General features: G+C 50.0%; 1 protein-coding gene across 1 annotated transcript in view; it reads left to right on the top strand.

Moving 5' to 3' along the window:
* CACNG4 (calcium voltage-gated channel auxiliary subunit gamma 4) overlaps positions 1–11,919 on the top strand; it is a 32,486-nt gene extending 20,567 nt beyond the window's left edge. Inside the window, exons 2-4 of the mRNA XM_044274330.1 lie at positions 3,400–3,483; positions 10,678–10,818; positions 11,384–11,919. Of these exons, the coding sequence (XP_044130265.1) occupies positions 3,400–3,483; positions 10,678–10,818; positions 11,384–11,919 (761 nt within the window). The remainder of the gene's footprint in view (positions 1–3,399; positions 3,484–10,677; positions 10,819–11,383) is intronic.
* Positions 11,920–13,843: the final 1,924 nt, after the last annotated feature.

The raw sequence follows: 13,843 nt of genomic DNA, 5'->3' as shown, positions 1-13,843 counted from the left end.
GGACAGGAGAATACAGTCTATTGCTCCCTGTTATCAGCCATTTCAGGGGAGAGGATGACTGTAGGACAGGAGAATACAGTCTATTGCTCCCTGTTATCAGCCATTTCAGGGGAGAGGATGACTGTAGGACAGGAGAATACAGTCTATTGCTCCCTGTTATCAGCCATTTCAGAGGAGAGGATGACTGTAGGACAGGAGAATACAGTCTATTGCTCCCTGTTATCAGCCATTTCAGGGGAGAGGATGACTGTAGGACAGGAGAATACAGTCTATTGCTCCCTGTTATCAGCCATTTCAGGGGGAGAGGATGACTGTAGGACAGGAGAATACAGTCTATTGCCCCCTGTTATCAGCCATTTCAGGGGAGAGGAATGACTGTAGGACAGGAGAATACAGTCTATTGCCTCCTGTTATCAGCCATTTCAGGGAGAGGATGACTGTAGGACAGGAGAATACAGTCTATTGCTCCCTGTTATCAGCCATTTCAGGGGAGATGATGACTGTAGGACAGGAGAATACAAGTCTATTGCTCCCTGTTATCAGCCATTTCAGGGGAGAGGATGACTGTAGGACAGGAGAATACAGTCTATTGCCTCCTGTTATCAGCCATTTCAGGGGAGAGGATGACTGTAGGACAGGAGAATACAGTCTATTGCTCCCTGTTATCAGCCATTTCAGGAGAGAGGATGACTGTAGGACAGGAGAATACAGTCTATTGCCCCCTGTTATCAGCCATTTCAGGGAGAGGATGACTGTAGGACAGGAGAATACAGTCTATTGCTCCCTGTTATCAGCCATTTCAGGGGAGAGGATGACTGTAGGACAGGAGAATACAGTCTATTGCTCCCTGTTATCAGCATTTCAGGGGAGAGGATGACTGTAGGACAGGAGAATACAGTCTATTGCTCCCTGTTATCAGCCATTTCAGGGGAGAGGATGACTGTAGGACAGGAGAATACAGTCTATTGCTCCCTGTTATCAGCCATTTCAGGGGAGAGGATGACTGTAGGACAGGAGAATACAGTCTATTGCTCCTGTTATCAGCCATTTCAGGGGAGAGGATGACTGTAGGACAGGAGAATACAGTCTATTGCTCCCTGTTATCAGCCATTTCAGGGGAGAGGATGACTGTAGGACAGGAGAATACAGTCTATTGCTCCCTGTTATCAGCCATTTCAGGGGAGAGGGATGACTGTAGGACAGGAGAATACAGTCTATTGCCCCTGTTATCAGCCATTTCAGGGAGAGGATGACTGTAGGACAGGAGAATACAGTCTACTTGCTCCCTGTTATCAGCCATTTCAGGGGAGAGGATGACTGTAGGACAGGAGAATACAGTCTATTGCTCCCTGTTATCAGCCATTTCAGGGGAGAGGATGACTGTAGGACAGGAGAATACAGTCTATTGCTCCCTGTTATCAGCCATTTCAGGGGAGAGGATGACTGTAGGACAGGAGAATACAGTCTATTGCCCCTGTTATCAGCCATTTCAGGGGAGAGGATGACTGTAGGACAGGAGAATACAGTCTATTGCCCCTGTTATCAGGCCATTCAGGGGAGAGGATGACTGTAGGACAGGAGAATACAGTCTATTGCTCCCTGTTATCAGCCATTTCAGGGGAGAGGATGACTGTAGGACAGGAGAATACAGTCTATTGCTCCCTGTTATCAGCCATTTCAGGGGAGAGGATGACTGTAGGACAGGAGAATACAGTCTATTGCCCCCTGTTATCAGCCATTTCAGGGGAGAGGATGACTGTAGGACAGGAGAATACAGTCTATTGCCCCCTGTTATCAGCCATTTCAGGGGAGAGGATGACTGTAGGACAGGAGAATACAGTCTATTGCCCCCTGTTATCAGCCATTTCAGGGGAGAGGATGACTGTAGGACAGGAGAATACAGTCTATTGCCCCTGTTATCAGCCATTTCAGGGGAGAGGATGACTGTAGGACAGGAGAATACAGTCTATTGCCCCCTGTTATCAGCCATTTCAGGGGAGAGGATGACTGTAGGACAGGAGAATACAGTCTATTGCCCCTGTTATCAGCCATTTCAGGGGAGAGGATGACTGTAGGACAGGAGAATACAGTCTATTGCCCCCTGTTATCAGCCATTTCAGGGGAGAGGATGATTGTAGGACAGGAGAATACAGTCTATTGCCCCCTGTTATCAGCCATTTCAGGGGAGAGGATGACTGTAGGATAGGAGAATACAGTCTATTGCCCCCTGTTATCAGCCATTTCAGGGGAGAGGATGACTGTAGGACAGGAGAATACAGTCTATTGCCCCCTGTTATCAGCCATTTCAGGGGAGAGGATGACTGTAGGACAGGAGAATACAGTCTATTGCCCCCTGTTATCAGCCATTTCAGGGGAGAGGATGACTGTAGGACAGGAGAATACAGTCTATTGCCCCCTGATATCAGCCATTTCAGGGCAGAGGATGACTGTAGGACAGGAGAATACAGTCTATTGTTCCCTGTTATCAGCCATGTCAGGGGAGAGGATGACTGTAGGACAGGAGAATACAGTCTATTGCTTCCTGTTATCAGCCATTTCAGGGGAGAGGATGACTCTAGGACAGGAGAATACAGTCTATTGCCCCTGTTATCAGCCATTTCAGGGGAGAGGATTACTGTAGGACAGGAGAATACAGTCTATTGCCCCCTGTTATCAGCCATTTCAGGGGAGAGGATGACTATAGGACAGGAGAATACAGTCTATTGCCCCCTGTTATCAGCCATTTCAGGGGAGAGGATGACTATAGGACAGGAGAATACAGTCTATTGCCCCCTGTTATCAGCCATTTCAGGGGAGAGGATGACTGTAGGACAGGAGAATACAGTCTATTGCCCCCTGTTATCAGCCATTTCAGGGGAGAGGATGACTGTAGGACAGGAGAATACAGTCTATTGTCCCCTGTTATCAGCCATTTCAGGGGAGAGGATGACTGTAGGACAGGAGAATACAGTCTATTGCCCCCTGTTATCAGCCATTTCAGGGGAGAGGATGACTGTAGGACAGGAGAATACAGTCTATTGCCTCCTGTTATCAGCCATTTCAGGGGAGAGGATGACTATAGGACAGGAGAATACAGTCTATTGCTCCCTGTTAACAGTTGTTTAAAGCAGAAGATCCTTCGTCTTTTCGATGTCCTCTCAGTTCTGAGCTGCACTTCTTCCAAAAGTGCCGGTAATTGATTGCAGCCTGTTACATGGGTCCTCTCAAGCTCGAGCTCCATTATGTCAGTTTCTAAAAAGCTAGAGTGGTGGTATTTATTCATTTTCTTTAAATTTGCACCTATCACTTTATTCGAACATAGTTCAGTTGCCACCATCTAAGGGGCATCTCCGGAGGTTTCCAGCAGAATCACCTCCATGTTTTTCTCCTTTTCTTCAGGTCTCTACAAAGGAAGTTGCTTCAGGATTAATCACTTTCCAGAAGACAACGACTATGACCACGACAGCTCCGAATATCTGCTGCGTGAGTACAACCCCTACTATGTCTGCAGGGGTCACCTTCTATCAGTGAGTAACAGGGGGCGGGGCTGTGACAACCTCTCAGACAGGATATACAGGCAGGTTGTCAGCAGTAATAGATGTTCCTGTAGTATAAGGTGTGTGATCTCATGTCTGATCACATGTCATTATATCAGTGATGTCATCAGCAGGGGGCGGGGCTGTGACTACCTCTCAGACAGGATATACAGGCAGGTTGTCAGCAGTAATAGATGTTCCTGTAGTATAAGGTGTGTGGAGCTCATGTCTGATCACGTCATTATATCAGTGATTTCATCAGCAGGGGGCGGGGCTGTGACTACCTCTCAGACAGGATATACAGGCAGGTTGTCAGCAGTAATAGATGTTCCTGTAGTATAAGGTGTGTGGATCCCATGTCTGACCACATGTCATTATATCAGTGATGTCATCAGCAGGGGGCGGGGCTGTGACTACCTCTCAGACAGGATATACAGGCAGGTTGTCAGCAGTAATAGATGTTCCTGTAGTATAAGGTGTGTGGATCTCATGTCTGATCACATGTCATTATATCAGTGATGTCATCAGCAGTGGGCGGGGCTGTGACAACCTCTCAGACAGGATATACAGGCAGGTTGTCAGCAGTAATAGATGTTCCTGTAGTATAAGGTGTGTGATCTCATGTCTGATCACATGTCATTATATCAGTGATGTCATCAGCAGTGGGCGGGGCTGTGACAACCTCTCAGACAGGATATACAGGCAGGTTGTCAGCAGTAATAGATGAATAGATGTTCCTGTAGTATAAGGTGTGTGATCTCATGTCTGATCACATGTCATTATATCAGTGATGTCATCAGCAGTGGGCGGGGCTGTGACAACCTCTCAGACAGGATATACAGGCAGGTTGTCAGCAGTAATAGATGTTCCTGTAGTATAAGGAGTGTGGATCCCATGTCTGACCACATGTCATTATATCAGTGATGTCATCGGCAGGGGGCGGGGCTGTGACAACCTCTCAGACAGGATATACAGGCAGGTTGTCAGCAGTAATATTATTTTTCAGTTATTTCCCTCTGGTGCTTTATAAAGAGACATTTTGGGGATTAGTTTAAGGTGATGTTCCCTTTGATGTCTGTGGATCGCAGTCATTACCGCACACTTCCTTCGACTCCGGCATCTTTCTCCGGTCTCACTGTGTCCAGAGGCTTTAATGAGCATTTAGAGGGGACACATCTGCCAACAAGAAATAAATTATTATGATTCTGCTACCACTAGGGGGGAAAAAACGTCAAAAACGGCAACCTGTTTTTCATGATTTTTCCATGATGTAGATAGAAAACAGCATCTCATATCTAATAGCAAAGGGGGTCATTAACTGGGATCAGGCCCCTCCCTCAAAGGGCCCCTATGGCTTAGTCTAAGGCATTTAAATAAAGTTTATTGACAAGAACACGCTTCATTCAATGAACTTTATTGCTATTACCCTTTTTGACACTTTTTAGTTTTATTTAGTAAATAACATAAGTGAACAGCAGATGCGGCGGCCGGAGCGGCCCAAATCTGCGCCCAGGGCTCCGTACCTGGGGTACGATGATGACTTCTGATGTTTCCAGTTCATTCGTCACCTTCAAATGGAAAAGTAAAAGAAGACGTTTCCTAAAATAGGCTGAGCCTGAGGGGGAGGGGTGCGCTGAAGCGTAAGACCCCCCAACCCCCACCCCACGCATTATAAAAACACAGACCGCGCAACGTAACAGCCACTGAGGAGAAATCATGGGATGTATCCATAAAGAAATGAGCAACAACGTATCAGGAGGCCCCACATAGCAAAAAATATCATCCCCCCACAACAGAGCGGCGGCCACATTCACCCCAAACCCCCTTGTCCCACCATCACCCCCTATCAGTCCCTGACCCCTCTCCTAAATCCCCACCTTCACCCTCTTCCCTTTTTATAAATACAGCCCACGGGGCACCCGCTGCCCTGTCTTCATGTCCACAGCCACCCCAACACCTTTCATGCCCTATTGGCTCTGAACCCCCTTTTCCTACATCCGCACCGTCACTCTCTGCTCCTGAGCCCCCTTTTTCTACATCCGCACCGTCACTCTCTGCTCATGAGCCCCCTTTTCCTACATCCGCACCGTCACTCTCTGCTCCTGAGCCCCCTTTTTCTACATCCGCACCGTCACTCTCTGCTCCTGAGCCCCTTTTTTCTACATCCGCACCGTCACTCTCTGCTCCTGAGCCCCCTTTTCCTACATCCGCACCGTCAATCTCTGCTCCTGAACCCCCTTTTTCTACATCCGCACTGTCACTCTCTGCTCCTGAGCCCCCTTTTTCTACATCCGCACCGTCACTCTCTGCTCCTGAGCCCCCTTTTACTACATCCCCACCGTCACTCTCTGCTCCTGAGCCCTCTTTTTCTACATCCGCACCGTCACTCTCTGCTCCTGAGCCCCCTTTTTCTACATCCGCACCGTCACTCTCTGCTCCTGAGCCCCCTTTTCCTACATCCACACAGTAACTCTCTACTCCTGAGCCCCCTTTTTCTACATCCGCACCGTCACTCTCTGCTCCTGAGCCCCCTTTTCCTACATCCCCACCGTCACTCTCTGCTCCTGAGCCCCCTTTTCCTACATCCCCACCGTCACTCTCTGCTCCTGAGCCCCCTTTTCCTACATCCGCACCGTCACTCTCTGCTCCTGAGCCCCCTTTTCCTACATCCGCATCGTCACTCTCTGCTCCTGAGCCCCCTTTTCCTACATCCGCACCGTCACTCTCTGCTCCTGAGCCCCCTTTTCCTACATCCGCACAGTCACTCTCTACTGCTGAGCCCCCTTTTTCTACATCCGCACCGTCACTCTCTGCTCCTGAGCCCCCTTTTCCTACATCCGCACCGTCACTCTCTGCTCCTGAGCCCCCTTTTTCTACATCCGCACCGTCACTCTCTGCTCCTGAGCCCCCTTTTCCTACATCTTCACCGTCACTCTCTGCTCCTGAGCCCCCTTTTTCTACATCCGCACCGTCACTCTCTGCTCCTGAGCCCCCTTTTCCTACATCCGCACAGTCACTCTCTACTCCTGAGCCCCCTTTTTCTACATCCGCACCGTCACTCTCTGCTCCTGAGCCCCCTTTTCCTACATCCCCACCGTCACTCTCTGCTCCTGAGCCCCCTTTTCCTACATCCGCACCTTCACTCTCTACTGCTGAGCCCCCTTTTTCTACATCCGCACCGTCACTCTCTGCTCCTGAGCCCCCTTTTACTACATCCCCACCGTCACTCTCTGCTCCTGAGCCCCCTTTTCCTACATCCCCACCGTCACTCTCTGCTCCTGAGCCCTCTTTTTCTACATCCGCACCGTCACTCTCTGCTCCTGAGCCCCCTTTTCCTACATCCGCACAGTCATTCTCTACTGCTGAGCCCCCTTTTTCTACATCCGCACCGTCACTCTCTGCTCCTGAGCCCCTTTTTCCTACATGCCCACCGTCACTCTCTGCTCCTGAGCCCCCTTTTCCTACATCCGCACCGTCACTCTCTGCTCCTGAGCCCCCTTTTCCTACATCCGCACCGTCACTCTCTGCTCCTGAGCCCCCTTTTCCTACATCCGCTCAGTCACTCTCTACTCCTGAGCCCCTTTTTTCTACATCCGCACCGTCACTCTCTGCTCCTGAGCCCCCTTTTTCTACATCCGCACCGTCACTCTCTGCTCCTGAGCCCCCTTTTCCTACATCCGCACCGTCACTTTCTGCTCCTGAGCCCCCTTTTCCTACATCCGCACCATCACTCTCTGCTCCTGAGCCCCCTTTTCCTACATCCCCACCGTCACTCTCTGCTCCTGAGCCCCCTTTTTCTACATCTGCACCGTCACTCTCTGCTCCTGAGCCCCCTTTTCCTACATCCGCACAGTCACTCTCTACTCCTGAGCCCCCTTTTTCTACAATCGCACCGTCACTCTCTGCTCCTGAGCCCCCTTTTCCTACATCCCCACTGTCACTCTCTGCTCCTGAGCCCCCTTTTTCTACATCCGCACCGTCACTCTCTGCTCCTGAGCCCCCTTTTCCTACATCCGCACCGTCACTCTCTGCTCCTGAGCCCCCTTTTCCTACATCCGCACCGTCACTCTCTACTGCTGAGCCCCCTTTTTCTACATCCGCACCGTCACTCTCTGCTCCTGAGCCCCCTTTTACTACATCCCCACCGTCACTCTCTGCTCCTGAGCCCCCTTTTCCTACATCCCCACCATCACTCTCTGCTCCTGAGCCCTCTTTTTCTACATCCGCACCGTCACTCTCTACTCCTGAGCCCCCTTTTCCTACATCCGCACCGTCACTCTCTGCTCCTGAGCCCTCTTTTTCTACATCCGCACCGTCACTCTCTGCTCCTGAGCCCCCTTTTCCTACATCCGCACCGTCACTCTCTGCTCCTGAGCCCCCTTTTCCTACATCCGCACCGTCACTCTCTACTGCTGAGCCCCCTTTTTCTACATCTGCACCGTCACTCTCTGCTCCTGAGCCCCCTTTCCTACATCCCCACCGTCACTCTCTGCTCCTGAGCCCCCTTTTCCTACATCCGCACAGTAACTCTCTACTCCTGAGCCCCCTTTTTCTTCATCCGCACCGTCACTCTCTGCTCCTGAGCCCCCTTTTCCTACATCCCCACCGTCACTCTCTGCTCCTGAGCCCCCTTTTTCTACATCCGCACCGTCACTCTCTGCTCCTGAGCCCCCTTTTCCTATCTCCGCACTGTCACTCTCTACTCCTGAGCCCCCTTTTTCTACATCCGCACCGTCACTCTCTGCTCCTGAGCCCCCTTTTCTTACATCCCCACCGTCACTCTCTGCTCCTGAGCCCCCTTTTTCTACATCCGCACCGTCACTCTCTGCTCTTGAGCCCTTTTTTCCTACATCCCCACCGTCACTCTCTGCTCCTGAGCCCCCTTTTCCTACATCCGCACCGTCACTCTCTGCTCCTGAGCCCCCTTTTCCTACATCCGCACCGTCACTCTCTACTGCTGAGCCCCCTTTTTCTACATCCGCACCGTCACTCTCTGCTCCTGAGCCCCCTTTTACTACATCCCCACTGTCACTCTCTGCTCCTGAGCCCCCTTTTCCTACATCTCCACCGTCACTCTCTGCTCCTGAGCCCTCTTTTTCTACATCCGCACCGTCACTCTCTACTCCTGAGCCCCCTTTTTCTACATCCGCACCGTCACTCTCTGCTCCTGAGCCCCCTTTTCCTACATCCGCACCGTCACTCTCTGCTCCTGAGCCCCCTTTTCCTACATCCGCACCGTCACTCTCTGCTCCTGAGCCCTCTTTTTCTACATCCGCACTGTCACTCTCTGCTCCTGAGCCTCCTTTTCCTACATTCGCACCGTCACTCTCTGCTCCTGAGCCCACTTTTCCTACATCCGCACCGTCACTCTCTACTGCTGAGCCCCCTTTTTCTACATCTGCACCGTCACTCTCTGCTCCTGAGCCCCCTTTCCTACATCCCCACCGTCACTCTCTGCTCCTGAGCCCCCTTTTCCTACATCCGCACAGTAACTCTCTACTCCTGAGCCCCCTTTTCTTCATCCGCACCGTCACTCTCTGCTCCTGAGCCCCCTTTTCCTACATCCCCACCGTCACTCTCTGCTCCTGAGCCCCCTTTTTCTACATCCGCACCGTCACTCTCTGCTCCTGAGCCCCCTTTTCCTATCTCCGCACTGTCACTCTCTACTCCTGAGCCCCCTTTTTCTACATCCGCACCGTCACTCTCTGCTCCTGAGCCCCCTTTTCTTACATCCCCACCGTCACTCTCTGCTCCTGAGCCCCCTTTTTCTACATCCGTACCGTCACTCTCTGCTCCTGAGCCCTTTTTTCCTACATCCCCCACCGTCACTCTCTGCTCCTGAGCCCCCTTTTTCTACATCCGCACCGTCACTCTCTACTCCTAAGCCCCCTTTTTCTACATCCGCACCGTCACTCTCTGCTCCTGAGCCCCTTTTTCTACATCTGCACTGTCACTCTCTGCTCCTGAGCCCCCTTTTCCTACATCCGCACAGTCACTCTCTGCTCCTGAGCCCCTTTTTCTACATCCGCACCGTCACTCTCTGCTCCTGAGCCCCCTTTTCCTTCATCCGCACCGTCACTCTCTGCTCCTGAGCCCCTTTTCCTACATCCGCACCATCACTCTCTGCTCCTGAGCCCCCTTTTCCTACATCCGCACCGTCAATCTCTGCTCCTGAGCCCCTTTTTCTACATCCGCACCGTCACTCTCTGCTCCTGAGCCCCCTTTTCCTTCATCCGCACCGTCACTCTCTGCTCCTGAGCCCCTTTTCCTACATCCGCACCGTCACTCTCTGCTCCTGAGCCCCTTTTTCTACATCCGCACCGTCACTCTCTGCTCCTGAGCCCCCTTTTCCTTCATCCGCACCGTCACTCTCTGCTCCTGAGCCCCTTTTCCTACATCCGCACCATCACTCTCTGCTCCTGAGCCCCCTTTTCCTACATCCGCACCGTCAATCTCTGCTCCTGAGCCCCTTTTTCTACATCCGCACCGTCACTCTCTGCTCCTGAGCCCCCTTTTCCTTCATCCGCACCGTCACTCTCTGCTCCTGAGCCCCTTTTCCTACATCCGCACCGTCACTCTCTGCTCCTGAGCCCCTTTTTCTACTTCCGCACAGTCACTCTCTGCTCCTGAGCCCCTTTTTCTACATCCGCACAGTCACTCTCTGCTCCTGAGCCCCCTTTTCCTACATTTGCACCGTTACTCTCTGCTCCTGAGCCCCCTTTTCCTACATCTGCACAGTCACTCTCTGCTCCTAAGCCCCCTTTTCCTACATCCGCACCGTCACTCCCTGCTCCTGAGCCCCCTTTTTCTACATCCGCACTGTCACTCTCTGGTGCTGAGCCCCCTTTTCCTACATCTGCACATTCACTCTCTGGTGCTGATCCCCCTTTTCCTACATCTGCACCATCACTCTCTTCTCCTGCTCCCTTAGCCCACTTAACCCTTGAATCACTGGACATAGGTGCTGCCGGGCGCCTGTAACCCAGTCATCTGGAAGGAGATGCTGAGCAATTATCCCGCACGGGTCCACACAGACACAACGTACCACTAACGTTCTGGCACTGACCACCTCCCCCCCATATAAAGTGACGGTTGGAGCTGGAGTTCGGCCTGTAATACTGCCGCCGCTGTTTCCCTGCAGGTATCGTCCGCGCCTCCAGTGTCTTCCCCATCCTCAGCACCATCTTACTGTTACTGGGAGGACTGTGCGTCGGGGCAGGACGCATCTACAACAGACGGAATAACATCATCCTCAGCGCTGGCATACTCTTCGTGGCAGCCGGTGAGTACAGTTATTACAGGTGCCCATCATTACTATGGAATGTAAACTGCAGGTTCAGTCTCTTCATCCCCCATGCTTTACACTGCAGCTATTTCTTATTTAAATTAGCAACTGTGCCTCATCTACATAGGCAGTCTGAACGCCAGCTCCAGTCTTATAGTTAAGGTCAAACTTCTGCTCTGATTAACACCATGCTTTAAACTGCATCTCTAAGGACTCAGCTCCTTACGACATCAGGTTAAAGCTGTGAACAGTGACTCCAGGCCATCCATCTTCTCTACTGGAGCCTCAGCTACTCTAAACTTCATCTTTGGTCTCATCAGAAGCTTAGGCTGTTGCTCTTTCCTCCCCCTTATACTTTATACTGCAGCTCTGCTCCATACAGTGACTCCAGATTATCTACATTGTCTGTTGGGGGCTAAGGTATTCAAAACTCTGCCTCCAGGTTCAGAAGCTAAGAATGTTGCTCTGTCCATCCTTCATGCTTTAAACTGCAGCTCTGTTCTATAAAGACAGAGCTGTGATCAGTGATTCCAGCTCATCTGCATCTTCTTTCTGCCCGTAGGTCTCAGCAACATCATCGGGATAATCGTGTACATATCCAGCAACGCCGGAGACCCCAGTGATAAGAAGGACGAGGATAAGAAGAACCAGTACAACTATGGCTGGTCCTTCTATTTTGGGGCACTGTCCTTTATTGTGGCGGAGACTGTAGGGGTCTTGGCCGTAAATATCTACATAGAATGGAACAAGGAGATAAGGTTCAAGTCCAAGAGAAATTTCATCAAGATCTCCTCTTCCCCTTATGCCAGAATGCCGAGCTACAGATATCGGAGGAGACGCTCCAGGTCTAGCTCCAGGTCAACAGAGGCTTCTCCATCCCGGGAAATCTCTCCAGCTGCCATCAAATATGCCAGTGCCATCCCCATGGGGGAAATTTCCATGTACACCCTGTCCAGGGAACCCCTGAAAATCACCACAGCTGCCAGTTTTAACCCGGATCAAGATGCCAACTTCATGCAAGTACATAACTGCTTCCAAAAGGAGCTGAAGGAAGGTCTTCACATCAGCGTGGTAAACCGAAGGACCACCCCAGTTTGATCAACGACTAGTGCTGTGGTGGATATAAAACCTGGAGAGGTGAGGATGGGTCAGCCATGGTGGGAGAACCATGAAGAGTCCAGAAGGATTAGATTGCGCAAGACACTGCTCCGTATTATTGCCGTATATGGCAGGCAAAAAAGTGGCACCGCCATGGGGTAACCGATGACCCCAACCTGTTCTGTGACGGACTGTGAAATGTTTTACCCTTCCCTTCCAACTATAAGTAAAAGAACTTGGGTTTTCAGGTCAGTTATAGACAGGGAAGGTCCAGGATGAAGAAGAAGGGGTGGAAATTCTATTATGTCCCCCAAAACAAGAGCGGGATCCCCTTGATTATTCTGCCAAGTAAGCCATTTGTAACAAGAAACCCAAAAATACTCACTAAAGCGTCCAGTCAGATGGAGGTGAAGGTGTTCTGAAGGTTTTCCCTCATTATTTGATGAGTATCTGGTGTGGCTCAAGAAGAGCACAATATGTGGCCCCGCCCCTCAGTGGATTCTGTGGCCATGCCATATGACTGTTTTGAACAATGTGACTGTTATTCATTGGTGAAACTGTTGCAGGGTTTAATATCTATAAAAAAAAGTGAGAATATTTTTTCAATCATTATTTTTTGACCCAGTCAAAAAATTAATCAACTCTGCAATAAATTTGCATTATTAAATCTGTATGGTGTATACAGCTCCTGTGCAGAGCTTTGTGTTTCCATGGTTACAGACTACAAACTAACCCTGTGTAGTCAACTCCTCAAGACTTACTCTCATTTGCTGCCCTCCGAATGCAGAATATCAAGACTTAGGGGATGGTTGGAAAGAAGCAAGTGCTGGTTTGTTTCTGGTAAAAGTGGCGATACATAGCTTTGCATAGGAGCTGTATACATGCAACAGGACCCCACTCCTTTTTTTAATTTTGAATGCAGATCTGTTGCAAAAGTGTTCATACCTTTTAAGCATGATTCCATCCATTAGAATCAATGCTTTTGGCCAGCATGATGAGCCACACTACTTTGATGGTGCTTTACATGCAGCCTCCTGGCTCTAGCAGTCACAAATTGCCAAAAAATGACATGACATTTCCCAGATGATAGGACAGTATGAACCTGACCATGAGTCTACACTGTAAGGAGTCGTGGTTGTCTTCTTGGAGGAACTAAACATATCAAGGCTTGAATATGTAACTGAGGAATATAGGAGTTCTGAAACCCATCCATGTGAAGTTCTTCTTGTGGACAGAACCTTGTCTTGATGAAAATGCCTTACCATCATCATCTGTATTGTAAAAGTAATTATTTCCTATCACTTCAACCACCATGGTTAAGGGCTCTTGCGTACACTATGGTAGCCTTGGGTTTTGCCCACATCAGTATTCCTCGACCAATGGACCAAGACTTGTATGAACTTGAAGATAACTCAGTGTTGTCACCTTCTAAAATCAGAAGTCCTCAGTAATCTTCACCAATCACCCAACTTCTCTTCGCTACTACTGATGGAGCCCAAATTTTAAGATGACGAGTTTGGTCCTCCAAAATCCTAAGCATCATGGAAGGTTCGCTTATAAAACTCAGGAACCCCCCCTTACGACACTTTGTAGCCTCGGTTGCCTCCTTAATTTTAGTAGATACGTCCTACACTGTGAACTTCCAAAAACTATGTTGCATTTATGCTGGAGACCACAACACTGACTGTGAGACCCCAGTAGTATCCACCATAAAGTTCTAGAGATAATTAGGACGCCATCCATCCTCCAGTCAGGAAGTAGTGAAGAACCATCATCACCGCCATTGTCTACAGACAGATCACATAAGGACCCACTGACCAGAACTGACACCATGAAAGTGATTCAGTCCAACCTTTGAGAAGCTAAGAACAGACCACATTGGCCTGAACCCCAAATTGCTGAGAAACAGATGTTGGAAATATAT

This window comes from Bufo gargarizans, unplaced genomic scaffold (assembly GCF_014858855.1).
Source record: "Bufo gargarizans isolate SCDJY-AF-19 unplaced genomic scaffold, ASM1485885v1 original_scaffold_1674_pilon, whole genome shotgun sequence".
Lineage (NCBI taxonomy): Eukaryota > Metazoa > Chordata > Amphibia > Anura > Bufonidae > Bufo > Bufo gargarizans.
This window is presented reverse-complemented; position numbering and strand designations above follow the sequence as displayed.